At 46.4% G+C, this 27,385-nt stretch overlaps 1 protein-coding gene across 1 annotated transcript; it reads left to right on the top strand.

Annotated features, from left to right (window-relative positions):
- Positions 1–302: 302 nt before the first annotated feature.
- On the top strand, positions 303–7,775 carry sult6b1 (sulfotransferase family, cytosolic, 6b, member 1). Its single transcript, XM_023828092.2, has 7 exons — positions 303–683; positions 1,261–1,373; positions 2,182–2,271; positions 3,959–4,085; positions 4,817–4,911; positions 6,267–6,423; positions 7,410–7,775. Exons 1-7 carry the CDS (start codon positions 497–499, stop codon positions 7,535–7,537), a joined length of 897 nt encoding a protein of 298 aa, XP_023683860.1. The 5' UTR covers positions 303–496; the 3' UTR covers positions 7,538–7,775.
- The last annotated feature ends 19,610 nt before the right edge of the window (positions 7,776–27,385 follow it).

The raw sequence follows: 27,385 nt of genomic DNA, 5'->3' as shown, positions 1-27,385 counted from the left end.
CAACAGTTCCGAAACGTCCAAGATCGTGTGGAGACGTGAGAGTTAAAATAAAATAAAGGTACAGGAATGAGGACGTTCATTCTGACTGGCCAGCACCTCCTTGACTAGAAGTCCCAAAGTTCAGCCTATTCTTATTCATGGCACTTTTCCGAAGCAGCAGAAGCCCCCCTCCCCCTCGTCTGCTCAGCAATTCAAATGTCGCCCCCCCCCCCCTGCAAACTCCCACCCACCAGCACTACTGGAGGGCAGGCAGCCGAAACGGGCGGGCGGACGTTCGTGTCAGTTTCCAACAGAGACGGGCAAACCAGACCTTCTATGCAGTAGGACAGGAACCAGGAAACTCCAAGTTCTCACGCAAGCTTTCTGTGGAGGGGGCGGGGTTTTACTCTATAGACACACACTCTCACAAAGTACAAAATGCAGCACTCCAGCTGCAGAAGCAGACTTCGGCCCTGCGCTCCGACCAGAAGGCTTCTGACTACTCCAGAACGTCAACATGAGCGGCCAGCTTCGTTTAGATGCCAGTCTGGAAAAAGGTCATGCAATGAAGAATGAGGACAAGGTCTTCAGGTACAATGGGATTCTGTACCCTACCATCATGAGCCCAGAGGAGAACTTGAAGGCCATGGTGAATGTGGAAGCCCGACCTGATGACGTCATGCTGGTTGCCTACCCAAAATGTGGTAAGCGCAGCTTAATATTAAAAATTACTGCTGTGGCAATTTAAGAGGCTCACATAGGATATTTTCACTTCACATATATAGTGGCAGGATTCAAATATGATTTCAGTCTAAGTCTTAATAATATGAAATTATGAGAAACTTTCATCAATGCCTGTAAGTGACTATGAAGTCGATGAAGCAGAGACATTTTGCTGGTAGGGTAGCCTTCCCTACACCATACGTCACGCTTATGTAAATTTGCCATTTTTTCCCTCGTGGACATTGTACCATAAATCTATAATAAACAACAGATGTTACATAATTATTGAATTGCCGACGAGTAACCACGAGCTAAATAGATCTTTTGTCTCCCAGTGAAAATGAGTAATGGGACTGAAGCGACAGAGACACTGGGGGCCAGCATTCCAGTGCCACATTTTCGTGGGGTCTCTTTGAAGAATCGGGGGGGGGAGGTGGAGCCCCATGGGACCCTTGGATAACTATCTCTGGATTTTCTATACTACACCCCTCTCGTCTCGGTTTTATGAAAACAAAAGCTCTCCTCAGCCCGTATAAAAAATAGTTCCTTTTTCCCCAGGATTCAACTGGATGTTTGGGGTTGTGAAGAAGATCGTAGCTGCTGTCAAAGGAACGGAGAGTGAGATGAAGATGCTGCCGTTGATTGAGTTTCTCGACCCAGTTAAGCAACAGGTACGAAGCCCTGTAACCTTACCATGAACCTGAAGGACGTAATGAAGGTATGTTTGTGAGGCCTTATTGCATGTATAACTGCCTTTCACTGGCCCAGGGGAATCCTGGATTGATAAACATGTCATTGAATGACTGTTGAGGCAGCTGATAAGGTTGTTAGTTTGAATGTGGGCAGAACTGTTGAGAAAATTAGTTTTAGGAAGGATAACAGAGATGCGGCCTGAATAACTGGAATCTTGACAAGAGTCTCATACGTGCATGAAAGGAAGATGCATCACCTCATGTTCTCTGCTGCTCACCTGGACTGAGAGGATATGCTGTGTCCAGACATTCGGCTCACCTCACGCTAGAGGCTGACCGGAGGCCCGTTCTTCATGTTCAGCAAAGCTGGACCCTGCAGACCAGTGCTGTCATGTCCCAGCAAACACTATTTCCTTTGTTTTGCCCTCAACAACCATTCTGTGTTACAAGAGCCCACAATGCACCCTGGGTGCTTTAAAAATGTTATATGTTTTACTCTGTCCACATTGTAGCAGTCCGCACTGAATGATTTTTGAGTGGCGGTGATTTTGGGTGTCACCATAGCAACGTTGGAGAAATCCCAGAGGAGCCTTGTTGTGTCAGACCTGTAGCGTCGCACCCCCCTCACAGCACCGTACTCTGTTTGAGAGCATTAAATCATTTTGCCATGTGTATTATATGGCTCTAACTCCCCAACATGTGACCCTCAGAAGTGTGTCGTAAGGCCAATTTGCTATGGCAACTGGGTGCAGGTCATGTGACATTCCCTGACTTGTTTGCTCTGCAGATGCTGGCTGACTTACCATCTCCCAGAGTCCTGGGGACACACATGCACCTCCAGAACATTCCCCCTTCTTTTTTTGCCAAGAAAACCAAGGTTAGTAATCACTACACACGCGTATTAATCCTGCCCTTCCACAGGCCAAGCTGACTTCCTTTGTGCAGAGAATACGGTTTTGATTTCCACGTTACATAACAGACCTCGCATTTTCTGAAACGACAGAGACTGCGGTGAAAGACCTTCCAGGCAAAAAAAAGTGGCTGTAGAAGATCGGAAATGTTGCAAGTTTAAAGGCCAGGAGGGGAGTGCCACTCCCCCCCCCCCACACACACACATACAAACAAGTCACAGTACGTGTCAAGCTCATCTGTTACAGGCTAGTGTAGTATAGGCTAGTGTAGTATAGGCTAGTGTAGTATAGGCTAGTATAGTATAGGCTAGTGTAGTATAGTATAGGCTAGTGTAGTATAGGCTAGTATTCTAACATTAATGGGTTTTTTTGAAACTTTAAGCAGCTAGTTAAATGTGGCCATGTGTAAGTTCTTAGCCAATATTCAGTTTATTTAAATTTAGTTTATTTTAATAAAGCGTCTTTCACAACAGTGTCGCCCCATGGCACTTTACACAAGTAAACAAGGAAAAGGGAAGACAATGAATTCAATGAAAGAAAGACAGATGACACAGAGGAGAGGAATCAAAAACTCCCTAGTAGGGGGAAAAAACCTCTGGGGGTCCAAGCAGGGGCCTTTCTAGGATTTTCATTTAAGGGGGGGCTCAGCCCCCATAGACGTTTGACACATATTTGGCTTGTTCAGAATCAGTACTCAAGAGTCGTCCTGATTCCTCATAAATAAGACAGTAGGTTCTACATTCAACCCCTTAAAACTTTATATCTACTCTTATCTACTTTCTATCTCTGTAAATCACACTGCTATGCGGTTAAAACGAGGGCATTGAATGCTGTCTGTCACTGTTTTTAATCATGTATGTGCATAACTCTATGGCAGTTAATGCCATGCACTCTGTAATGTTTTATATAGACAGTTAGGCTTTCCAATTAAAACAGCATCATTGTTTTATAAAGTAGACTATAGGTTAATAGGGTAAGTATTAAGGGCTTCCTTTTCGCTAGAGGAAACAGCTGGTGTGATGACGTAACACAGCGAAAATTTTGACATTTTTTGTAAACTGTATTTATGAAAAAGGACTGCACTGATGCAGATATAACAATTTATCGAAAAACACACCTTGGCTTAATCCTCGCTCTGTGATGCCGCAGTCTGTGATGCTTCAGTTGAAGACCGCGCTGAAAGACGTTGCGGAGCCGAAGTCTGCCGCCGTTTTCATATGAAATATAAAGGGGACGTGGCCGATCACCAATTTGTGTAAAGTTTATGGAGAATTTTTAGGGGGGCTGAGTACAAATGTTAGGGGGGCTAAAGCCCCCCTAAAAATGGCCTAGCGACGCCCATGGGTCCAAGGTCAACCCCCCAGGCCTGTTTGCTAAAAGCAGGGTGTAAACGGTGATCAAGGTCACCAATGAGTCAGTTCTCCATGTCGGCTTGTGTAGGGCGGCAGATTGAAGGCTGTAGCCGCAACGTTAGTTTGTAGGTCACATCCACGAGTAATAGGTCTTCAGTTGAGATTTAAAGACTGACACCAGTTCGCATCCTGAGCTGGTAAACCATTCCACAATATAGGGCTGTACTGTGTTTGTTTTCAATCTCTACTCACGAACAATGACTGGGTGGATTGTGCTGTCGCTGGCCCTGCCTCTCCGTAGATGATGGTCGTGTTCCGGAACCCTAAAGATACAGCCGTCTCCTACTTTCATTTCACCAACAACAACCCAGTGCTGCAGCCCTCTGAGTCCTGGGACAAGTTCTACTCGGACTTCATGCAAGGAGAAGGTAATCTCGCCCACAGATGCCCACAAAAAATAATTTCTTAATATATCTATATATTATATATATTTTTGTAATCTGTATCTGGTTATCAGAACATGCTGCTTCAACATCCCCTGAATATGGAATGTAATATTTAGTGCAGCGACCATGTGACCGACAGTGAGCCTTATGCGAGGGTGAGCGGTGGTAAATATGGCAGCCGTCTATGTTTTAGTGTCAGGCAGAGACTCAGTGGAGTTTCAAAAGTGGCCTCCTGAACTTTAAAGCATTTGACTTTTTTCGCATCACAGCGCTGCAATTGTCTCTTATCCGCAGACCGAAATCCTCCGCTAGCAGTTAGGAAGTGACTTCACATTGTTATGTAAATGCAGGCAGAGTTTTTCTTGGGTCTGTGAGACGCTTTAGCTGTGTATTGTAGCCGTGCCTGTACTTGATATCAGATAAGGCCGGGTAGACTGCATATCTACTGATAAAATCTCAGGCAAAAGCAATATGGTTTCTCTTTACTCTAGTGTGCCATTTCACTGTTGAGTGTTTTTTGGAGGAACAAGAGATCAGATCTTTAAGGTATATGCAATTATGCATGCAAATTCTGCTTTTCTTAAATGTCATTCTCTAAAATGTTCAGGCAAGTACATAAATGTGTTATTTGTTAAACATATCATATATAAACCCTAATTTAGGACATGGCCTACAAAGGCTCATGCCATTTCCATTTGTCGTGCTTCTTTCAGTGCCTTGGGGTTGTTATTTTGACTACGCCCTGGCATGGGAGGAGCGTATCGACGACCCCAACGTTTTGGTTGTGACCTTCGAGGACATGAAGCAGGTAATGTAGGTGCAGCCACGGACTTCTTCCTGACCCCTGAGGAACCACCACGCATTCCAGGTCTTACTGTTAATAGGGACCTCCAGGGTATGGAAGGACAAACCAGCTTATTCTGACAACACAACAACAGGGTCAGCCTTGTAACCCTCTAGGTCTGGGGTCGGCAACCTGGGGCTCGCGAGATACATGCGGCTCTTTGACAACATGGCTGCGGATCTTCTCGGGACGACAGACGCATTCACATTTCCATGTCTTATACTTTCATAAAGATAAATAATTTATTTATAGGTTAATATTATTTTTCATTTAGATATCTCTTTAGGGCAGCACGGTGGCGCAGTGGTTAGGGTTCGACTGGCCCTGTGAGCGTGTGCCCTGCGGTGTGTTGGTGCCCGCCCAGGGTTGGTGCCCGCCCAGGGTTGGTGCCCGCCTGTGCCTGTTGTTCCCAGGATAGGCTCTGGGCCCCCCACGACCCCAGTGGGGAATAAGTGGTTACGATAATGGATGGATATTTCTTTAGCTATATGTGAATGAGGGGGGACTTCTGTGACATCTTAACTGCATAATTTAATCTTCCTCAAAGTCATTCTCTATGATGAGATTATGTCTCCAGTCAATTGGTATGCTTTCCGAAGTTTTCTTCAGTGCCTGAGATTGGATGTACTTTTAACGTTCATTGGGACTCCTACGTAATTCTTTCATATGCTTTTTGTAGTAAATCGCCACCACATCTTCCCAGGTATTCGTACAAATGATTACATTTTATAGCCCTCTGTGTTGGCAGGGGTGGGTACATTTTGCGCTGCTCGGTCGGCACAGTTACAGTAGTGAAGCAGGGAGTGAAGGGCAGATGACTGCTGAGCCGAACAAAAGGAGGGATGAGGGTGAAGACTATCGCTACAGAACTGAACAATGTTAGTCACCTTTGCACTGTTACACCTCCAAGTGATTCAAACCTGAGATGTCCCCCCCCCCAAAAATAGTTCTTTAATTTTTTGTATTAAATGCATATATACCCATATCGCATTAAAAATCATATCTCAAACCCCCCCTCTCTGTAAATCTTGGGTCTGACGTTTACGATAAAATGGCTCTTTACTTTAAAAAGGTCATTGACTCTCTGCTCTAAGACATAAGCCCAGATCTCAGACCTGCAAGGATAAGACTGAAAAATCGTACAGGTGCAACACCTCCTGAGTCCCGAAAATCCATCATAAGATGGTACTGCATAGTGTTTTTAGTTGTGCTGTAACAGTTTCATTCTGCTTCTGGAATGTATGGACTGTTCTTTATGTGTGATGAGGTCACATGACACGCCCGTCTTCATTTGACCCGGGATTCCCACCTCCATTCAGGACATGTGTAAGGGGATCGAGCAGATCGCCCAGTTCTATGGCTACAGCTTGACTGAGGATCAGGTCCAGAGCATCGCCAAGGCGAGCGGCTTCGACGCCATGAAGGAGAGCTCCAAGAAAACGCATGGACGAATAACCGACGTCATATTCAGGAAAGGTAGGTCAGGGTCGGCTCTGCTGCTCCTTCGCTCTTTCCTGCCACTTCTAAGCCAAGACCAGACGACAAATTTAAATTTCTGGAATAAAATTCACAGATTCACTGGGGTGTCTGAGGTTCCACTTCAGCCAAACACATGCTTATCATAGTACTTCATGCCAATAGTCACATGCCTCTGTAATATATCTGTCATATAAATTGCTGGGTTACATCGCATTTACACTTTATTTATGTAACAGATACTTTCATTCAAAACGACATTCAAGTTGTTTTATGAGAAATTCAATTCAATTTATTTTTATATAGCGCATTTCAAAACAACAGAGTCATCCCAAGGTGCTTTACATGGGTGTATTGTGATAAATAACAACATCATTAGAGAAAGTAATAAAGAATGGGAAAAAGGAAGGAAAGAAATTAAATAAACAAAGCCAGATGACAATGGAGGAGAGGAACCAAAAACTCCCAAGGAAGGAGAAGAAAAACCCCTGGGGGTCCAAGGTCAATTGGCTGCCCCCCCCACCCCCACCTCCCCGGAGCAGGCTAACATTACTGAAAACAGGAAAGAGTGGACTTGCTTGCTAAAAGCTCGGTGTAAGCTGATATTAAGGATCAAGGCAAAGTCCACCAATGAGCCCGATCTCCACACTGGCCAGTGTATGTGGCACTGAAGGCTGCACCCACCATGATAGAGTTCGTAGGTCCCATTCATGATGTCACCCCTTCATGGGACTTAACCAGGACTCCAGCTCAGATGGTGCCCACTCCGGACACCAGCCGGACATGTGGGAAGGCAGAGAGCATGGATGGTCAGAACACTAGTTTTTTTTTTGTAAAATGCTTTCCTCCAGGGTGGAATGCTTTTAAATCGACCACCCTTCCGGTATCTGCTGAGAACAATCTGATGATTGTCAGTCTCTTACAGGGACGAATGTTTTTAATAATGGGTCTGGTGCCACAAGCTTTCTGTCCTTCCTGTCTTGCAGGTGAGGTGGGAGACTGGAAGAACCACTTCACTGAGGACCAGAGCCAGGAGATGGACGCTGCTTTCGAGAAGCACCTGGCTGGGACCAAGCTGGGTGCCAAGCTGAAGTATGACGTTTACTGCAAGTAGGCTGTGAAGGCCGAACAGGGGCAGCAGCGGAACACACAGGAGCATGAAGGGACTCTGACGCTCAAATACACAAACCTCAAATATTAATAGTAAATGATCCTGGGTTTAAAGTGAGGGCACAGGACTTCTGCATAGGGTGGGTTTCTTTATAAAATCTGCAAATGAACTATACAGTTGTTGCTTTTGTATTAACAATGTGAAACGTATCTACTGTGCATTAAAATATGCATTGATTGAATTCTCCATGGTTCTGTATATATTTGTTTCCACAATGGCCCTGAATTCGAGTAAGAACAGTTTTTTGCGCCATGTAGACCAGGAATAGAGGGTTTGTGCGCAGTCAGTTTTGCTGATTAATTTCCTTCCAAAACAGCTTCAATCTAGTTCTCTGCTGCCATCTAGTGAGGAAAATTGTTGAGGAAAATTGTCAAAAGCAATGAGGTACATCCATCCATCCATCCTTCCATCCATCCATCCCAGGAAAACTGCATTCCTGCGGGGTGCCGTTTTGGCTTGTGTCCAGGGCACCTCTCAGATGTGGAGGGGCCACGTTTCCCTCCTCCTTCTGGAAGGGTTCGGTCAGTTTCGCTGTTCTCTCATATGACCTCCACAGTGTGGTTTTTATTTATTCATCTATGTATTTTCTAAGAATATGAAGTAGATCTGGCATTGAAAATAAAGTTCTTCAATTCAGTCAACCGGGGGCACACGATCCGGTGGGTGGGTGGCAATGTTCCCCAAAATATCAACATTTTGGTTAATTTATCCCCCCTCCAATAAATAGACCTTTGTTTTTAAGTGATTAATTTGTGTCCCGTCCCCCCCCAATATCAAACTTATGAATAACACTTCTGCATCCAGCACAAAGGGTAGAACTGGCTCAGCTCCAGTTCTGGTGAAGTACTGTGGCAATTCAGGTTGCACAAGCAACGCTAGCAGAGGCAGCGTTTTGCCGATAGGGGGCGCCCTTGCCTTAGCACCCACCCTGGCAGCTTAAGCGCATCTAGAGTCGACCTGCAGAAACAGGACAAGATGGAAAAAGTTCTCTCCTCCTCTCTCACAGCAAATTTAAAAAAAAAATCTATAATCACTGCTTGAAAGGCTGTAATTAAACGTTATTGCGAAGGACAAATCGCAGCGAGTGGCTTTATTTTTAGCAGGTTTACGGCGCCCAGGTTGGGAGCTGTAATCAGCCGGCTCTCCCGCCAAACAGCCCGTTGTCTGCGGCGTCCCGCTCGCCGCTGGATCCAGCTGGGGGTTGTTGACAAGATTCAGGGGCGGATCCCATAAACGACGCCCCCCCCCCACCCCCCAGTCTGTCTCCTTGGGGGCACATCATTAGGGTGTCAAGAAACAATGTTGTAATTCATTTCACTACCAAACGTGACAAAGCTTAATCTCCATTGGGATGCTGCATTTTCAATACACCCTGAAAGGCAGGTCTTCAATCCAGACATGAAATAATAAGTAGAATAATTCCAGTCTCTTTGTATGATTTTTTTAAGTAAAGCAGCTAGTTACAAGGTTTTTACTTCAATTCAATGTTTTTTATATAGCGCCTTTCACAAGAGTCACCCCAAGGTGCTGTGTGTGTTGTGATACATTACAACATCATTAAGACAGAATAACAAAAACAGGGAAAAGGAAAACAAAGAAATGAAAGACAGAGAGACATGCTAACATTATAGAAAAGAGAGAATGTGCCTGTTTGCTAATTGCAAGGTTGTAAACTGTGGTTAAGGTCAAAGCCAAAGTGCATCGATGAGCCTGTTCTCCACACTGTCCTGTTTAAGGTGACAGAATGAATTCTGTACTCACCATGTTACAGTTCATAAATCACATCTACGATGTCACTCTTCTATGGGACTTTTATTCAATTTCTACATTTTATTTACCCGATTTTTCCAGTGAACGCTCATTACATTGATTTAGGGCATGCTTTTATCTGTTTTTAAGAAGGGCGGATCAGACTGTCCCTGGAGCCATCGGGGTTAGGGGCCTTTCTGAAGGACCCAAAAGTGAAATCACTGCACCTTCACATCACTGGCACATAGCCCAAACCCGTTGGGCCGCACACTGACCCGCAAAACTCCCCCAGACAGCAATACAGCTCAACAAATCAAATGCTTAACAAATGATCTAATCCAGCGGGGGGGGGGGGGGGGGGGATGTGACACATTCACTGAAATGGCCCCCAGGCATGATTATAGTGATGGCGCTGGTATGATTTATCACGGTAGGTGTCAGCAGCGAGGCTGGGGTAGCTCTACATCTAATTTTGGAGGCTGAGGTAAAGCTAGCGAAGATGGAGCTTGGGAAGGGGGTGACGGGGGGGTGGGTGATTGGTAGCCACTTCCACCATGCCTGGGAACCAGTTTCAGCTGCAGGTAATGGGAATGTTAAGCGTGGCTGATTTAGCAGATGCCTTTGTGAGCATTTTTTTCATCTCCCTAAACATACAACATCTCCCTAAACATACAACATCTCCCTAAACATACATCACTGCCAGAGGCATGTACTACATATGCTACGGTAAATAAGGAATATGGGGCCATATGGAAATGTACACCAAGTACCTGGGTCAATTTACCTGATTGGTTAGAAGAGAGAGTAAGGATCATTTATGGTTCATTTGAAAAGTCCATTGTTTTTTTGCAATAAAGAAAATGTCACCCTAAGCTAAGAGCTATACAAAAATAGCTATGGTTATGGGGACTTCCTGCATAAAGAGCAATTGCCCTTAAATATTGCTGAAAGCTGCAATTATGCTACGGAAAGTCACTATGCATGCTGGCCTCTAGCTGACGGAGGGTATGCAGTATGGTCAGCAGGGAGACGTACGCTTGGACAGCTGAGGCCGACGACAACCTCAAGAACATCGTGTCCTCTCTGATTTTCTGTCTTTAGCTAAAGAGGTTGGGGGGCTTATGTGTCTGTGGGGGGGGGGAGGTTCACTTGATTTTCCATGCTTATTGTTGTGTTTCTGTTCACCCACACATTGTTGGTTTGCATGCACATTGGTGAAGTTTCCATGGCGAGGGTCGAGGTGGTTTACGTAGGAGGAGGTTTGTGTCTGCGGCTGGGATCCCCAGAATCCCCAGGGGCAGAGCGTACGGAGAGGAGAGAGAGAGAGAGAGAGAGAAAGAGATGACTGAGATGGAGAACAAGCGTGCAGCATTTGCACGAGGAGGATACACTTCCTGTTAGGTGATGCCGCGTCTGTGGTGTCAGGTGTTCCACCGAACACCCCGAGCCGCCCCTGACACCCCGCCCCCGCTTCCGGAATCCACCGCCCCTGGATTGCGGCTTGGCTTTGTGATCATCAGGACTCCCAGGGTCTGCTTCGGTTGGGCCGTCTTTGTGAGAAATAACCAGCGTCTCCTTCATCCTCTGATTCCACAAAGGGTCAGTCTACCAAGGCTAAGCTGAGTGGATTATTCTATATGTCTGCTCACGTACATCTGTAGGTGGGGGCAGAGTCGGCAGGACCCGGGGCAGTTCGCTATAAACCGCCATCTGCTCAGAAGATGGCGTCCAAAGTGGCCGCCCATGTTGGGTGGATCTGCACACAGGCCTGGCTGATCTTGCCATCAAATAACCCAGATAAATGCATATATTTGGTGCAGGTGGGTGTAGAACCAGGCCGCAGTGGAGGCTCCTTTGAGCAAAAGTGACCAGCGATTAGATCCCCGGCCTGATTCAAAAGCGGGGGGGTGGGGATGGTGCAGACGGTGCCCTGTTAAGCTGGAGGTGGGTCTCGCTGAGTAGTTAAGGTACTGAATGCCTTTAGAGGGGTTTCCTTCCCCTCTAAGGCAGGAAGTAAGCTTCTCCGCTCATTGAGGTACTTATAGACCCTCTCTCAACCCAAGAGATTGGCTTCTGGTACTATCAACATCCAGCAAGTTGTACATTTTACGGTTAGAACACTGCTTTGGGGTGTTGGGGGGTCGAAGCGGCCATTCTGGGCTGTCTGTACAGGCACCTGCAAAGTGTCAGATGGGAGATAAGCACTGTGGTGTACCGGGGTGGGGGGGGGGGGGGTCGGTGGGTGACTGCAGGTGTTTCAGAGCGTAAACTCAGCTCTGCTACTCGCGCATGCACAGGCACGCGCCACCAGTCTCAGAGAGGCCCGGGTCTCAACACAATCGTGTTCAGTTCTCAGCGGCAGCCCAGCACAGTCAGCACCGTGCCAAACAACACCCCCCTCCCCTTCATACTGCACTTTCAGATCCTTCCACAGCCTCAGAAGAGGTGAAGAAACATTTAATGCTGTCCGAATGTTCTCTTCAAAGCCCCCCATCGGTCATTAATTATCTCAATGCTCTGTAGCTTTAGGCTTTTCATTAAAGACCATCAGATTATTACTGCCCCCCCCCCCCCCAACATCTAGGCCTGGAGGAATGACAACGTCACTCTCGATATCTGACAGCCATCTGAAGGCTGTGTGTTGGGCCGCTCGCACGGTGGGAGTCCATCATGTGCAGGAGGCATCTCTGCGGCTTCCTGACACTCCCAGGGCCTCAGCACCCTTCCGCTTCCCCCTGGCCTGATTCCCCCTTGACCTCACACTGCTGAGTTGTGTTAACCATCAACAAGGCAGGAGCAGACTGCTATTGCTGTTGACATTATTACTCTATTTTGTACCCCTCCTGTTACCATTACCATATTATTATTAATGTCTTATACAATTTTTAAATATTTTGTTTATGTAGTAGATGCTTTTATCCAGGGGAAGCATCCTTGGAGCAGCCGGGGGCCTGAGGGCCGTGCAGGGGGACCCAAGGGTGACATCAGTCTGGCAACGCTGCCATTTAAGCTTATGACTTTGATCTGGGCCACGGGCCTCTAACCCGTTGAGCCACACAGCACCACCCCAAAGATACTGAAGCAATTTTCCAAATGGCTGGAATGTTACTATAACAACATACTGCTCATTAACTCATCTTCATATGCGGGAAACAAGGGTCGTTTCTGGTTTTCTAGCGAACCATAAAACTGATACGGAAGAAGAGGCCACAAACAAGCACGAAAAGCACAAGGCTGATTTATACGCTACGGCCACATGCGTCGTGGCCCACAGTGTAACCTGATGCACACCACCCAAGAAATGTAACTACACGTCGCGGCGATGAAGACCGCTCCACGTCGCGGTGATGTAGACCGCTCCACGTCGCGGTGATGTAGACCGCTCCACGTCGCGGTGATGTAGACCGCTCCACGTCGCGGCGATGAAGACCGCAACAAGTTTCATTGGTCTGCTTGGTAGCTTCACACTTCCTCCTAAACAAATGTTTTGTTGTTGTTCATTTCCAGCTGATATGATTTTAGTGCCGCACAAGTCGTGTTCAGACGGCTGCTAGCCTGCTGTTTGCCACGGTCGCAGCCGTTCACAATAGGGCTGCACGATACTGGAGAATTTCAGATATTGCATTTTTTTTTTAATATTGCGATATTCATAAAGCAAAAAAGTCAATAATAAATAAATTTCTCACAAACCCATCTATGAATAATTTAAAGAGCAAGGATGAAAATGATCATGAATGTCTCTGAGATTTCATGCAGAGCAGTGGCGGTAAACTTTGATTTTTAAACGTATACTGATAATTTTGAAAAGGAACAATCATTAAAACTGCAAAGCTTGCTCAGTTTTGTTTCCTATAGCAGAGTAAAAATATTTTAGCAAAACTTAAGCCCACTGCACTCAGTCGGGCAGCGTAGCTGCTGAATGACAGACACACCAGCGCACCAGTACAAATGCTTTGCGTAGGTCACGGCATAAGCTCGGCACAGAAGTATAAATCAACCTTTAGGGTCACAGAAGAGGTGTGATACCCAATCACATCAGTGTGACAACTTCAAGCCTGTTTCGGATTTAGCCAATCGCTTTGCTTTGCAAAGTCACCCCAACCTGATTGCCGGAAAAGGAAAAATGAATTTGATACAACAAATAAACTGGAAATCATACAGGGTAAAGCCTTCAGTAGAAGCAAGTCATGTGGTGACATTGTAATATCATCATTTAGTATTGGCATGGGCATTTAGCAAGCCTACGTCAACTACAAAAGCAAGGTTTCAGCATCGTATTTGCATATACGCTTAATAAACGGTCCCAGTGGACCCAACAGCTCTGAGGCATGAGGGGTGATATCAGGCCATGGTACTGAAACATCAACTGTGACCGATTCAGAAACACAGGACCCAGAGCCATAGCTGTTCATTTTGTGTCTTTTGAGTCACGAGTAATGGGTTATTTTGAAATGATGTTAGAAATCATTATGAAAATCTCCACAAAGCTTTCATGTGTTTTGGTGTGTGAGGGCTGAGGAAATACGTCCCTTTTCGAAATTCATCATGAAAACTATCAGCCTTTCCAGTCCGTAAGCAACGTCCTTGAACAGAAGAGTTGCATAATACACTCTGCTGATATGCAGCTCCGCAGGCAGATGATGAATAGCACAGCTACCTCAGCTGTCATTTTGTTGGTTTCCATCCATCCTTTCCTTTATCTTCCATAACTGCTTATCTACAGCCTGATCACAATGAGCCTGGAACCTCTTCCTGGAAGCACAGGAGATGTTAAAGGGCTTGAATGACTGTAATTAGACTCATAAGCATTTGTGCTTTTTTTGGCTTCTGGATAGCTTTTGCCTAATATATTTAAGAAATCTATGTTTTATCTATGGCTTGATATCAGGAAGGTGAGTTAGTGTGACCACCTGCAGCTCCGCCTCCGAAGCAGGTCATGGATGCTGATTGGATAAGACAAGTCACCTGAGAGACATGGAACCCAGATAGGGAGCCCAAAGGAGAGACTGACAGCATGCTGGCACCCTCATCGGTGGGCAGTCATGCGAAGGGCACCGACAGTAACAGGAGGGGCTGAATGTCTTGCGCTCAGATATTTATAACCTCTAGGTATAAGTATTTGGTGCAGTTCCAGTTCCTTCAGAGAATAATATGGAGGCCATGGCAGCATGTGGAGGGGCTTAAGGCCTTGGTGTGACCTGGGGATGGAGGCCAGCACCCATATGACGTATGTTACAGGCTCACTGGATACACTGCCTGCTGTGACTCCATCTCTATTCAGTCACTGGCTTAGTTTAGCCTAGCAGAGGCTAGCAAAGCTTAGCACAGCTTAGCATAGCTTAGCACAGCTTAGCATAGCATACCACGCAAGCTGATTAACCCATGAAACACTAATCCACGGTACGCTACAGTTACACACAAGCGCTTGCGTAACTGAGAACCCACAAACCAAAAACCACAAAAAATGAAGGATAGGCAATGATTGCATGAAAATTAAGCTGTAAAAATGCCTCTGACATATGGCAAGTTTAAACTTACAGACTACCTCGAATGTCACATATTTACATTGTGGGAGTGGAATTGCAAAAAAACAATGCGAAGATAAAGGAACTGAGGCCAGATTTGTACCCCAACCGTAGAGCATCAAAAGGAAAATAAAAGAAAAGCCAGTGAGTGAAGCACATTGGCAGGCCTTCGTGATACCTCAGTGCGGGCCTTCAGCCCAGAGTCATTTCATACAAACGGACTCCTTCGGCCTCCTGGTTGCTGGATTTAAAATGACATCTTTGAAGGCCACAACTGGCCAACAGCTTTTTCTGCTGGTTGGGTTAATTGCTTGTTGGGTTCATAGACAATGGTCTAAGACTGCAGAACATTTCTTATTAATGAATGAAACATCAAACAATTGCATGGTGAATGGCGCATTTGATATCAAGTTTCTTATTCAGATGTGGGCAGTTTGCACAAGTTGGTCCGTCCGTGACGAGGAGACCTGGCTCAGTTGTGTCAGTGCTTCACAATCTCACACAAGATGACAACCAGCCTGGCCACGCTGTCTTGGAGATTTTCTGGAAGTTGCGGTGGAGGGGCGGGACATCATTGTAGCAACTGATGGTTTACTAATAACAGTAGAGCATCGCACCCCCCCTTCTCGAGGTAGTTTCCTTCGCCTGACACATGGCACATCAACCACAGCAAAACCTGCGAGCTTGATTTTCGCATTCTGAGAAAAATTATGCTGAGAGGCAGATTAAAGGAAAAGCTACATGCATCTAACCCACCTGCTTCTCAGAAGATCTAAGGTCTCGTTAAAAACCTTCCGGTTTTCAGTACGACCACTAAAAAGGAAGAAAATCACTCACAACGTGAGGCAGCTCCAATGATCTGACATGCAGCAAATATTATGGTCTCAGTCTTAGAGAAAATATTGGGCTACAGAGGGGGGACGAGCAGGAACAAAATATCCAAAGCAGATAAAATGTGTTTCCCAGCGTCTCTTTACCCACTGATTCTGATCATAGATTTATTTATTTTTTTTGGGGGGGGGGGGCATAGATCTAGGTTACAAAATATTCATTTGGATTGTTAAAGAATATCAAAGTTTGTAAAAAGTGCAAAAGTGGAAAGATCTTTTTTTCCATTTGTGGGCAAGAAGCAGTTCAGATTCATTCAGGTGAAATCATACAGATACCTAATCATTCAAGCAGACTTCATAAAATAATTGATTATAATTGACTATATTGTAATGCTAAGTGCCTACAATTACACATTTTTAAGTTTTGTTACCAGCAGAAGATCAGTCCAAGCAGCATTAAATAATGACTCGGTCAATGAATTAAATAAGTGTGCAGACAGATCCACAGATCAGGAGTTACAGCTTTAAAATTGCTTTGGAAAAAACGATGGTGGGAGTGGGGGGGCGGGGTCAGGCGTTCTTAAGAACAGCCAGTGCAGTAGCTGCACTGACAGATGACGTTTTGCGTGCTACATACTGTGCCGTTCACTGTGTAGGTACCACCTTCAGGGTCAGCCTTGTAGAATCGCAACCCATCTAAATCAGGTGAACATGACTTTCTGGTGTTACTGGAACACAGGGAAGCAGAAAAGACCAGTGCAGTGATATGAACGGGTCACATGAAAGGCAATGTGCCTGCTTTGTTGAAAAGAAGGATCCCCAGCGTCAGCGCTTCTATCTGTGGCCACCAGATGGTGCCATTATTTCTCTAAACACATGCGTGCAGGAAGAATACCATCACAAACAAATCTATGGTTTCCAGTTCACTAACCTGCATTGACAAACCTAGCAGGTGTTTTTGTCCAAAAACAAATCTAGATTTGAATAAATGAGGCAATAAGTGATTTTTTAAGCTGTCAGAGTTTGACATTTGTTAATGCCAGCAGCTGCAGTGGCAAAGCCCCCCCTAACCCAGCATCTGGATTGGGATTTCCTCCCCGTTTCTCGGGTAGAATTAGACTGGAGCGTTTGGGCAGCATTTCAATAATACATGCTTAAGTAAACAGCAGCAGGTGAATGTTCCGCAGGGTTCTAGCGTGGGTTCTGGGGTCTATTGAGGGTTCTAACAAGCCCAATCGGTGTAAATAGAGGGCTGCCACTATCTAATGACACACAGAGGGCAGTACTGACGCCCACATGGCCCAGCGCTGCCCTCGGGCACATGGCTCGAACCCTGTGCAATCAGCATGTATGACTATGACTCAGGAACTGGACTCCCAATGAAACTGTTTCCTAAATATACTTGACGTAACTTCCTCTGGTCATGTTTGGATAGTAAATACACCAAAAAAAAGAACACGATTGTAAAATTATTGTTAAAAATGCAGCAGGAATGGTGGGGGGAGGGGGGGGGGGCACTGGCTGTTGTGCCGAATCATGTAAGTGATTAACTGAAATTCTTTGAAGTTGCAAATGTAGCCTGACCCCAAAAATAGCACGCGTGTCATTTCATGCAGCTTCTGCTTTCAGATTGAGTGAGTCGCCTTTGTAATGTCAAGCAGCCGACCACAGAGAGCAATGTCTTTGACGTTAGTACCTGATATACAGCAGGAAAACAGCAAGCTGCCACAATTTCTGGGAACTGCTGCTCACTTCCTAGCAGCTGCGATGCCTGGCATGAGTGTTTTTGTTTACAGTTGTCTCGCTGTCACCCAAGTGCATCATCCATGCTGCTCAGCAAAAATGCTGATTAATATTGTCACGAGAAGGTTGCTTTTTAAAGTTGGACAGTTTTTACTACACATACTACTGTTTGTTGACAATTTTACATTGGGTCAGTTAGTACAAAATGCTCTTTTTTTATGTAGACGAGTCTAGGTGCAAATTCACATTTGCATACTCTGTGCTAATCCCTGAAACAGGTCTGCACTTCGCCTGTGTTCTCCTGTGCTAATCCCTGAAATAGGTCTGCACTTCACCTGTGTTCTCCTGTGCTAATCCCTGAAACAGGTCTGCACTTCGCCTGTGTTCTCCTGTGCTAATCCCTGAAACAGGTCTGCACTTCGCCTGTGTTCTCCTGTGCTAATGCCTGAAACAGGTCTGCACTTCGCCTGTGTTCTCCTGTGCTAATCCCTGAAACAGGTCTGCACTTCGCCTGTGTTCTCCTGTGCTAATGCCTGAAACAGGTCTGCACTTCGCCTGTGTTCTCCTGTGCTAATCCCTGAAAGAGGTCTGCACTTCGCCTGTGTTCTCCTGTGCTAATGCCTGAAACAGGTCTGCACTTCACCTGTGTTCTCCTGTGCTAATCCCTGAAATAGGTCTGCACTTCGCCTGTGTTCTCCTGTGCTAATGCCTGAAATTATGTGTATCTAACTAAAAAAGCATGTTTGTGGAATTTGCTAATTACTGCAGTGCATGATGGGTATGATATCTGGAGGCTACTTAAATTGCATCATCTGCAGCTGCTGCAGCTGCCATAGGCAGGCCCTAGTTGTGAATTTGGAAGGGGGAGGGGGCATGGTCCCAGTGTACACTTGTTCCCCCACTGTGTGTGTGTGTGTGAGCTCTCCCCCAGGCCTAGGATTCAGCTGTTACTCTTTTTACTTCCTCTTCCTGTTAAAATGTCCCTGTCGCACCCCTGTGAGCCACAGGTCGGCCTTTTGGGATTGTAGCTTCAGCACTTGCTTGCTGAGTAACGATGAAAGCAGCCAGAGGGCCGGGAGGGAGAGTGGCGGCACACCGGGGATTACTGGGGGTGTGGCGTGAACCGTCCGGTGAGTCTGTGCCTGCCTGCCGAGGCTCTTCCCATCCCAGGGCTGTAGGCCGCACAGCGCTGGTGGCGGGGGCAGGATGCGCTTTGCCTCCTTGCCACCTCTTCGGGGGGGGGGGAGTGTGTAGGAAGCTAAAACCACAAGCAGGCGCCCTGGCACCCCGGCTCTTAATGTCAACCCCTCCCAGAGGCTTCCCACCATGCCAACGGGGCGGCCGTGCACGTGTGAGAGGGAGTGCGGCCCCCATACTGCTTCTCTTCTCGTTCTCTTTTTTACGCCTCTTCTCTTCTTTTTCTCATTCCACATGTCAGCTTTCGGCTGCATTTTTTGACTTTTCTGACTCAAAATGCCATCCATCCAAGCTTCCAGCCATTTTCCTTAGCCGCTGGTGCATTGTGGGGAAAATGCCATAATGGATAATTACCAGACTGAATGCTCAAGGTTCGAGTCACTGCTGGCGGGTCTGGAGATGGGACTTTTTTTTTGGGGGGGGGGGGGTTTGGGGAAGGTTCGACGAAGGCGAAACACACACAGGCACAGAAGTTAGTCTCTGAGGTCTCTGTGACCTTTTAAGGGGACGATGTCACCATGTGACAAATCCACTGAAGCGGAGAGAGACAAGGTGCGTGCTTGAGTGTGCCAGTAGGGGGCAGGCTCATTAAAACTGCCTTAGGAAATGGTGCTGTTTAGAGGCGGACTTGGGCAGCCTTGGCCCTCAGACTGGCCCGACCCTCTTTGTCTGCCACGTCTCCTCTCCTGGCACCTTCACCTCCTGCTCTGTCGCTCTTTCAGACGCTAATCCGCCTAAATTGAGCATCACGTCACGCCCGATAAAGCGCCACCACCGCAGATTAGACCCCGCCACCCCCCCCAAAACCCCAACTTTAATTCCCAGGTGCTCCTCAGTTACTAGATCAACAATTATATTTATAGGGATGCAGACGGATGTGACATTTGATTTTTCATCGTTTAAATTCATGTTGACAAAAAAAGAGCAGTAAAAATACTCTGCCTTTTATCGGATAACTGCCAATTGACTTGATAGATTGGTGCTTTGACATTAGAGATAAAGAACTCCCCCAGTTTCCACAGGTACATCTGGGCTTAAGTGTTCAAAGGCGAGCCTGAAGCCGAAGCACCTACCCCCCCCCCCCACCAGTAGTACTGGTAAGTATTTTTGTGTATCCTGGATAAGAGGTCACAAAGTAGCATCAATAAAAACGGACAGCTCTTTAGACTCAGGGTTTGTGTAAACTCTTTAGGTTAGGCCTGTCTGGGGACCGTGGTGGAGCTGTGAACCTCTCCTGTATTCAAATTCAGAAACAGAAATAGACTGTGAATTTGCTAAAATTCCCACATTTGCGTTGGGGGGGTGGGGGGGTGGTGGTAGGTGCTTTGGCTTCAGGCTTCGCCTTTGAACACTAAAGCCCAGATGTACCTAAGATGAAACAAAGTGAAACCAACTACATGCTGAGGAGCAAGAATCAAAAACAAACTAACAGACTATTGTGTGCATTAGAAAGTTAATGGCATTTTAATGGTTAAATCAAACACTGCCCTTTTAGTCAAAGGCAGCTATTGATTGCTGTTCTAGTCCTGTGTTACCAGTCAGCTGAGGAAACATGCCTGAATGTGGCCTCCTTCCCCAGCGAGCCGTCCTCGGATCCGGCGGAGTGGGACATGACGGGGACGGAGGCAGTTTATTCCTCATGCGTACCCTCAGTGTCGCCCCATCGATTACGGCCTGTGGCGCCTGATGGCTGATTCAAAGAGAGGGCGTCTAATTCTGGAAGTGCGGTTTTATATCTGACTGTGGTCATGCGGGGGCCTGGTCAGCTACTTACTTAAAGCACATCAGAGAGAAACCCGCAGACTTTCGATTGAGCTTGGAAGGCTGTGGCGATTTCCCGGACGGCATGTCACCTGTCACAAGAGGGAATTAACAGCCAGCTGTAAATGTGAAAGGCAGCGGCAGCACACAGCCTGTGACACGCACCGGTCTCTCTCGTCATCTTCGTTTTGGAAGCCAATTTGTTACGGGACTTTTAAACTGCCTGGAAAGGGGAATGAAAGAGTCAGGGAGTACAGCTGCTTTTCACTGGCGTTGGCTCTGCTAGCCTCACTCGCTGAACTGGTTTCCAGTTAATCTCCTGCTTGTGCAAAATCTGTTATTACATGTTTACCGCTGGATCATCAGAGGCTGAGCACGTGAGTCACTGGTCTGGGACAGAGTGGTCATTGCTTTAAAGTGTCTTGAAACTTGAAACACATACAACACCTGATTATTTTTTTTGTTTTTTTTTCGTGGCAGGGTTGCTATTTTACTTGATCCCTGGGCAGCCGGAGCGAGTAATTTCTGAAACGATAAGGGTTTTGTTTTGCTTGGGGTTGCCACGTGTTGTGTTACCTAGCCTGACATTTCAGCTGGTTCCAAAAAGGTGTAACATTGGGTGTGGAGCACAGGAAAAGGGTGTATGGGGTTCCGTGTCGCGACTGACCTCATTTCACCATCCATCACATGGCAGTCATCGGGTCACATGACTCATGACAGACAATGGAAGTCCAAGGACTAAGAGATTCTATGGGAGCCTAGTATATAGCCCACAGAAGAATAAATATGTTCAAGAAAAAAGTGCTTTTTTTAGGAACTGGAAAAACCTGGAAACACATCTCAAAGCCTGCTGAGGTCCTTCACAAGCAACCGTTAAAGATAAGCTAGTCAATGTTTAAAGCATCCGTTTTGGTTAATCTTCACTAGATAGGAATCAGTCTGCAGCTGATATTAACATCTGAGTCCCTTTCTCTCTGAATTCTTACCCTTTAAATCAACGAAGAGCTTCTTTGTTTACTAATCAGCTCGCTCTTTGAATTGACAACGTTTCACCGTTTGCAAACCGGTAATGTTTCACTGGGCATTCTTTATGCCCGCTCGAGATCAAACGCTACAAAACAAAACAAGACGTCCGGATGGAGCCGGAGGAATTCCACTGCATTTGGGGACGATGTGAGGAGGGATGTTGGTGACTCAGGGCAGGGTGTAGAGAGCCGATAAGTCTGGAGATAAAAGACCAGTTTGGGTTCTATTTTTCAGTCGCCAGAACCTGATTCAAGATTCAAGAGCTCATTTTCATAAGCACAGTAAACAATCGATTACCCTATACAATGAAAGTCTTACTCTGCATGTTCTTCCAGTCACCAGTAAACACAAATAAAATGCAAATACAAATTAAGGTGCTTCAGTAACAAAAAACAGAAATACAAGTATATGTATATGTAACAGTGCAATGTTTACATGGCAAAGATATGGTGCAAATATTGTAAGTATTGCAAAGGAACAAATAAGTAGGAATGGTCGATAGTCCCGTTGCCACTTCTTATATCATACAAGTTGGTTCTTCTTTACAGTCTTTCCCTGAGACTTAACAGAACAGACCCACTGGGCAAAACAAGGCCAGAACTTGTCAAAGGTTTCATTTGTTCACATCACACTCTCTCCCCAGAAGAGTGAAACGCGTGTCGCTCTTCCCAGTGACCCACATGTCCGCTGTATCCTTTTTCATTTTCTTTTGGGTCAGTGTTCCTAAAAATGTCTCTTTACCTTTGCTGGTGTAAGAAAAGCATGCCTTCTGGCTCGGAGGATGGCATCTGCTGTTAGCAGAACAAAATTAGCTTTCAGCCCTGAATCAAACTTATGCTTCACCACGGCTGATATGGATGGTTTTGATTCAGGGGAAAATAAACCACTGATATAGTTTGGCAGTAAATAAATATGAATATAAATTTCATTCTCTGTGTGAGTTTCTCTCATTTTTTACGTCCTATTGTTATCCCCCTTCCCACAGTTTCCAGTTCACCACTGGGAAGGGAATCACCGAAGAATCCAAAACAAAGCTCTGATCCATTTAGCGAGTTCAGTGGGTTAGACAAACTTTCCAGCTGTCTGGCCCTGTGCTGTTTAGTGATGTCCAACCCGGGCACGAGACTGACATTTTTGACATTTAGTTCTTATTTGTCACATTGGCCATTACTATATAAAGGTGGAAAATTAGAATTTCAAATTCAAAATGACCACTTTAGTCTAAGATACCCCCTTCCAGGGCTTGTTCATTTTAACTCGGTCATTGGTCAAAGGTTCATACTCTCCATAGAAAACTGTGTTTTTAAGGAATAGATGTCTATCCCCAAGAGCTGATCTGGGAAGATTCTGTCCGCACTGACCTTTACTCACTACACCAGGAGTGCCCAAACTGTTGATGTTTCCAGGTTCATGCGAGATGATTAATGAAAAACATTTTATTTAACTTGTGGCCAACCAGTTGATCGCAATCAGCAAAATATACCCAGAGGAACTGCCACTCATGTGCTGCACTGACTGGCACCTCCTAAAGCTCTCCTCTGTAACCCATAGCTGTTGCAAGGTCTGAGTAGCAGCAAAGCTGATACAAGCATTTGAATATGCACCATGCTGCACTATCACGTATCTCACGTGTGCTGCTTTGTGGCACGGGAGAACATGTGAAAAATCTGGGACTTCCCGTAGCGAGGGCTGAAAACCAATCAAGCTGGGTAATTCTGATGCTCAGAAGTATTTATTGCGAAACTAAGAACTCTGTGTTGGTTCCTCCGTGAGAGAAAGGGGGGTCTGGCAAAATTGAACCCATTTGCCTGGAGATTCTCTCCTCGGGTAAGGTGAGCGACAGGCATGAACTGCGTATGCGTGCTCAGCGAAACACACACCCTCGATCTGATGCTTTTCTGGCCTGTGTGAGTAAGGAATTCAGCCGGCCCTTAGGAATGCGAGGAGGCCCTCCTCTCAAATCACTGCAGGAGAAGCCGATGGAACGGTTTGCCACCTCAGTTACGGAAATCCCAGGCCACGCAGACCACAGAGCCCCACGCAATGAACGCCAGATGTATGCCATTTTGTAACTCTTACACTAGGGGTCTCCCTCACTCACCACAGTGCACACAACTACTCATCACCAGCCAAGCCTGGAAACCACAAACGATAGAGGTCCTCTTTAACTCTCATGTCCAACAGGTTCCTCCAACCTCCAGATCACAGAGCACACAGAGCCTAATTTTATGAATTTTAGGGACTTTTCTCAGCTGTGTCAATAATTTGTTTATAATTAACAATTATAATTACTTTTTTTGATTTTGGTGGCAGCATCCACGTCAGCTTGCATCGTGAAACTTGATCCAATACTTGATTTTACTTTATTTTGGTGTTTTATTGTTTTTATTCATCTATAAACAAATACAAACAAGTAAGCAGCTCTTTGTCCATTCGGAGTGACTATGCTCAGTCCCTAAATAGTTAAACAGTCTTTCTGCATTTTTCTGCGGGACTGAAAATACCCTGATGCTGGGAATATGAACCACAGAATAACTCTGAATTGTTTGAGGAAGTGATGCATGACTACACAGAATCTCTGTTTGCATGTACACGCATAGGGACACATGCCGCTTTAATACATCAGGCCTGCTTTCTGCAGAAATGTTTTTGAATTGTTAGCATGAAAGAGAATGGTGCCAAACAGATTTATAAAGATAAGAGCGTAACTTCTTTGACTTCTACGAAAGCCTTGATTGCGGAGCCTTGCCGTAGGACAGGAAACTCTTCTGGTCCTTTCTGTCCTCACAACGCTTATGGCTTCAGTCTGAAGGGAGCATCAAAAAGGCCCAAGGCCATGGACTAAAACTTAAAAAATAAGGAAAGGGGTCAGTATCCCCCCCTCCCCCCCCACAACTTAACACGATGGCTTGCTTTTACCCATAATCCCCAGATGCAAGCTCTGCACTAGACATTTTCATTCTCTCAGCCCAATGCCCCTCAAACCTCCACTTTCATTCAGCAGATACTCAGTGAGTACTCAGTGAGTAGTCAGTGCGTACTCAGCTCTGCTGTCATTCTGTCCTGGCTCAGAGGAATTAGGCCAGGGGTGGCCAATCTTATCCGCAAAGGGCCAGTGTGTATGCAGGTTTTCACTGCAACCCCCTAATTAGATTACTAATTAGAGGACTGATTGGCTGAAGAGTCCTCACACCTGGGTTTGAACAGCTGACCTACAGGTTATCCCAAAAACCTGCATACACACCGGCCCTTTGCGGATAAGATTGGCCACCCCTGAATTAGGCGTTTGCTGGCATGATTTCCTTTGTGAGGACATGGAGCAGCATCAAGAGGACCATCCTAGCTGAGGTTGGGGCCGCTTTCTTCTGTCATCGAGCCACCGCATACAGCCTCATGAGTCTTAATTAAGAGCGGCTGTTTTTAGTGGTTATTTTTGTTGTGTTGGTCAGAGAAGTGGAAAATAATGCGACGGTCTTGACACACGATGCAATGAGGTGTGTTTCCACGACGGCCCCAAAAAGCAGCGACTCTGATACAACTGCAGTATTCAAACTGACCCCCCTCCCAAACTTCCCCCCCACCCCACTACATTGAAAAAAAAAAAGTGTGAAACCACTTTTTTCCACCATTCTTGAGTGTCAGTCTGAACGTTGTTTGGGGCTTGCGTGGAGCTGGGGGGGACCCAGAGGGAGGTGGAAAAAAAAAAACACACACACCACCCACTCAGAGTCATCAGCTTCATTCTTGGAAAGTACTGAAAAACACGAGCAGACAAACAGTCCTTCAAAAGACCCGTCCCCTGCCATGGGTCCAGCCTGTGAGTGACCCTTCCACCTGGCAAACTGACCCGATGCAGGTCTCAGTGTTATGTGGTGTTAGGGTTGCAAACACCGTTCTCATCTCGATCCGACTGGCCCAGGTGTGCACCTTTGAGAAGAAAGATGGCAGGATCCACCCCTGGTCCCTTTTCCAGGCAGATCGTGGGAAGATGACGCTGACGGACATTTTCCATCCTTCTGATCAGCAGCTATGAAGCTCCTAAGGAGCATCAAGCCTCCCTCCTGCAGGACCTCCTCCCATTTATATCCTGCATTTTTCTTAGCTGTGGCATCTGAGATTCGCTCCCCCCCTTTTTGACCATGTCCTTTCAGATGCCCTTTTGCCTCCATGCCGGAAACTATTCTACTTGCGCCCAGTACAGGGTGTCTGGGTTGCACGTGTGCCAGATGTGAGCCTCTCTTTCGGGATATCTCGGTTTAGAGCACAGGATGGCCACGTGTCATGATTGAGTAATACTAGACTTGTGATATTTTAGGTTCAAGTCTCTGGGTGGGGGATGCCGGGGCTGAGAGCTTTAGATGGGTACAGAGACGATCTGGGCATATAAGTACCATTTCCTTCCAGGTGCAGTAGCGGCCACATGACCACTCACGAGAGGAGACGGCGATTTGAGGAAACCATGGACACGGTCACGTGGCTAACGCTCGCTGTGGTTGAGCAGGACGGTGCATTAGTACTGCTAGTCTAGAACTGGCAACGGGGATTTTTCCTGTCTGCTGATCCAGCACTGTGCTCCTGCCAGCCTCTTGCCGTTCCTCTGGGGTACCACACCTGGAGATGCCAACCTGCAAACTTCTCAGCAAGATTTTGGGTACTAAAGCCACAGCCACTGAAACAATGTTGCAGAGACAACCTGGGTATGGCCCAGGTCACAGAACCCCCCAGTACTGTCTCGTGGGATTTCACGCACAACTGCAGGGCTATCATGGGGTGCTGTCCCTGGTGCACCACGTCCCCACTCACATGACAGCAAAGCAGATGGGGGTGGGATCGCTTTGAACTGGGATGAAACCAGTTCCCTCTCTTGAGCAAAACCACAATTTCATGCTAACAGCAGAACTACTCAAGTGTGACAACCCAGAGGCTTTAATAATATAACAAGTTATAAAACAATATTTGTACCAGTCATTAAATGAATCATTACACAGTGAAATGAAATGGTTAAGAGAAGAATTAATGTCAGATAACAATCCGTATAAAGTGAGTAAGCACCCCCCCCACACACACACACCCACATCTCCGCGGTTCGCGTCCCGCCTAGCTGACTGTGGATTCTGGCTCCCCTGCCAGTCAGGCACCGCTGGAGAGTTTCTGCTGCGCCCGCCCACCAGCGCCGGTAACCGGCGAAGACTCGCGGCGTCATCGTGCCAGCACCGGCAGAAGACGCGCTTCCCGAAAAAAACCGCAACCCGAAAAAAACCTCATCTGCATAACATGACGTGGATATCGATAACGCCCAGCCGAAAGGAAGTCGGAGGTTGTACAAAACCAGACAGCTTGCCAAAATTTTGGCGCTCGGTTCCGTTTCGGGGGGAAATGGCGCGTCGCCAAACTTCGCGCTGTTCAGTGGGTTCGCGCGTGCGCGTGTCTGCTCGCGCTGGCTGCCGAAAACGTTTCCTCACGCTGTTGTTTACGCTCTGGAAAGGCGCACGAGTCCGGGGCGGGCGGGTTGAGATCGTGTCAGCTGTTACAACAGTGTGGTTAGTGGAAACATTCAGCCCGGGAAGGGTTAAATTACCACATAGCAGTCAAACTGGTTAAAAGTATGTTTTCTCAGAGCCGACTTACATGCAGCCCGTAAGTCACACGGAGGAAAGGCAGTCTTTTAAAACACCAGCGAAAAGCCCTCTTCATTTTTATGGGGCTTGGCAGGGATGACAGAAGCTATGATGTCTAAAAAGCGCAGCCTGATGCTTTTGGTAACATCTGCAGTCAGATCCACAAAAAGTTGCTTTTAATGAGAGTAACACTGCAGGGATGTTTCAGGACACACTTATTCTGAGGGGTCAGCAGGGTCGACTCGACCGGATGCACCTTTTAGGGAACTCGCTGCCAGTGCAAGCGGTTTCCCTGCAAGGGTGACTGGACTGAACCCGTTTTCCGCTGCATCACTCATGTCT

Source organism: Paramormyrops kingsleyae, chromosome 3, assembly GCF_048594095.1.
Source record: "Paramormyrops kingsleyae isolate MSU_618 chromosome 3, PKINGS_0.4, whole genome shotgun sequence".
Lineage (NCBI taxonomy): Eukaryota > Metazoa > Chordata > Actinopteri > Osteoglossiformes > Mormyridae > Paramormyrops > Paramormyrops kingsleyae.
Note: the sequence above shows the minus strand (reverse complement) of the source record. Positions and strands in the feature narration are given on the sequence as shown.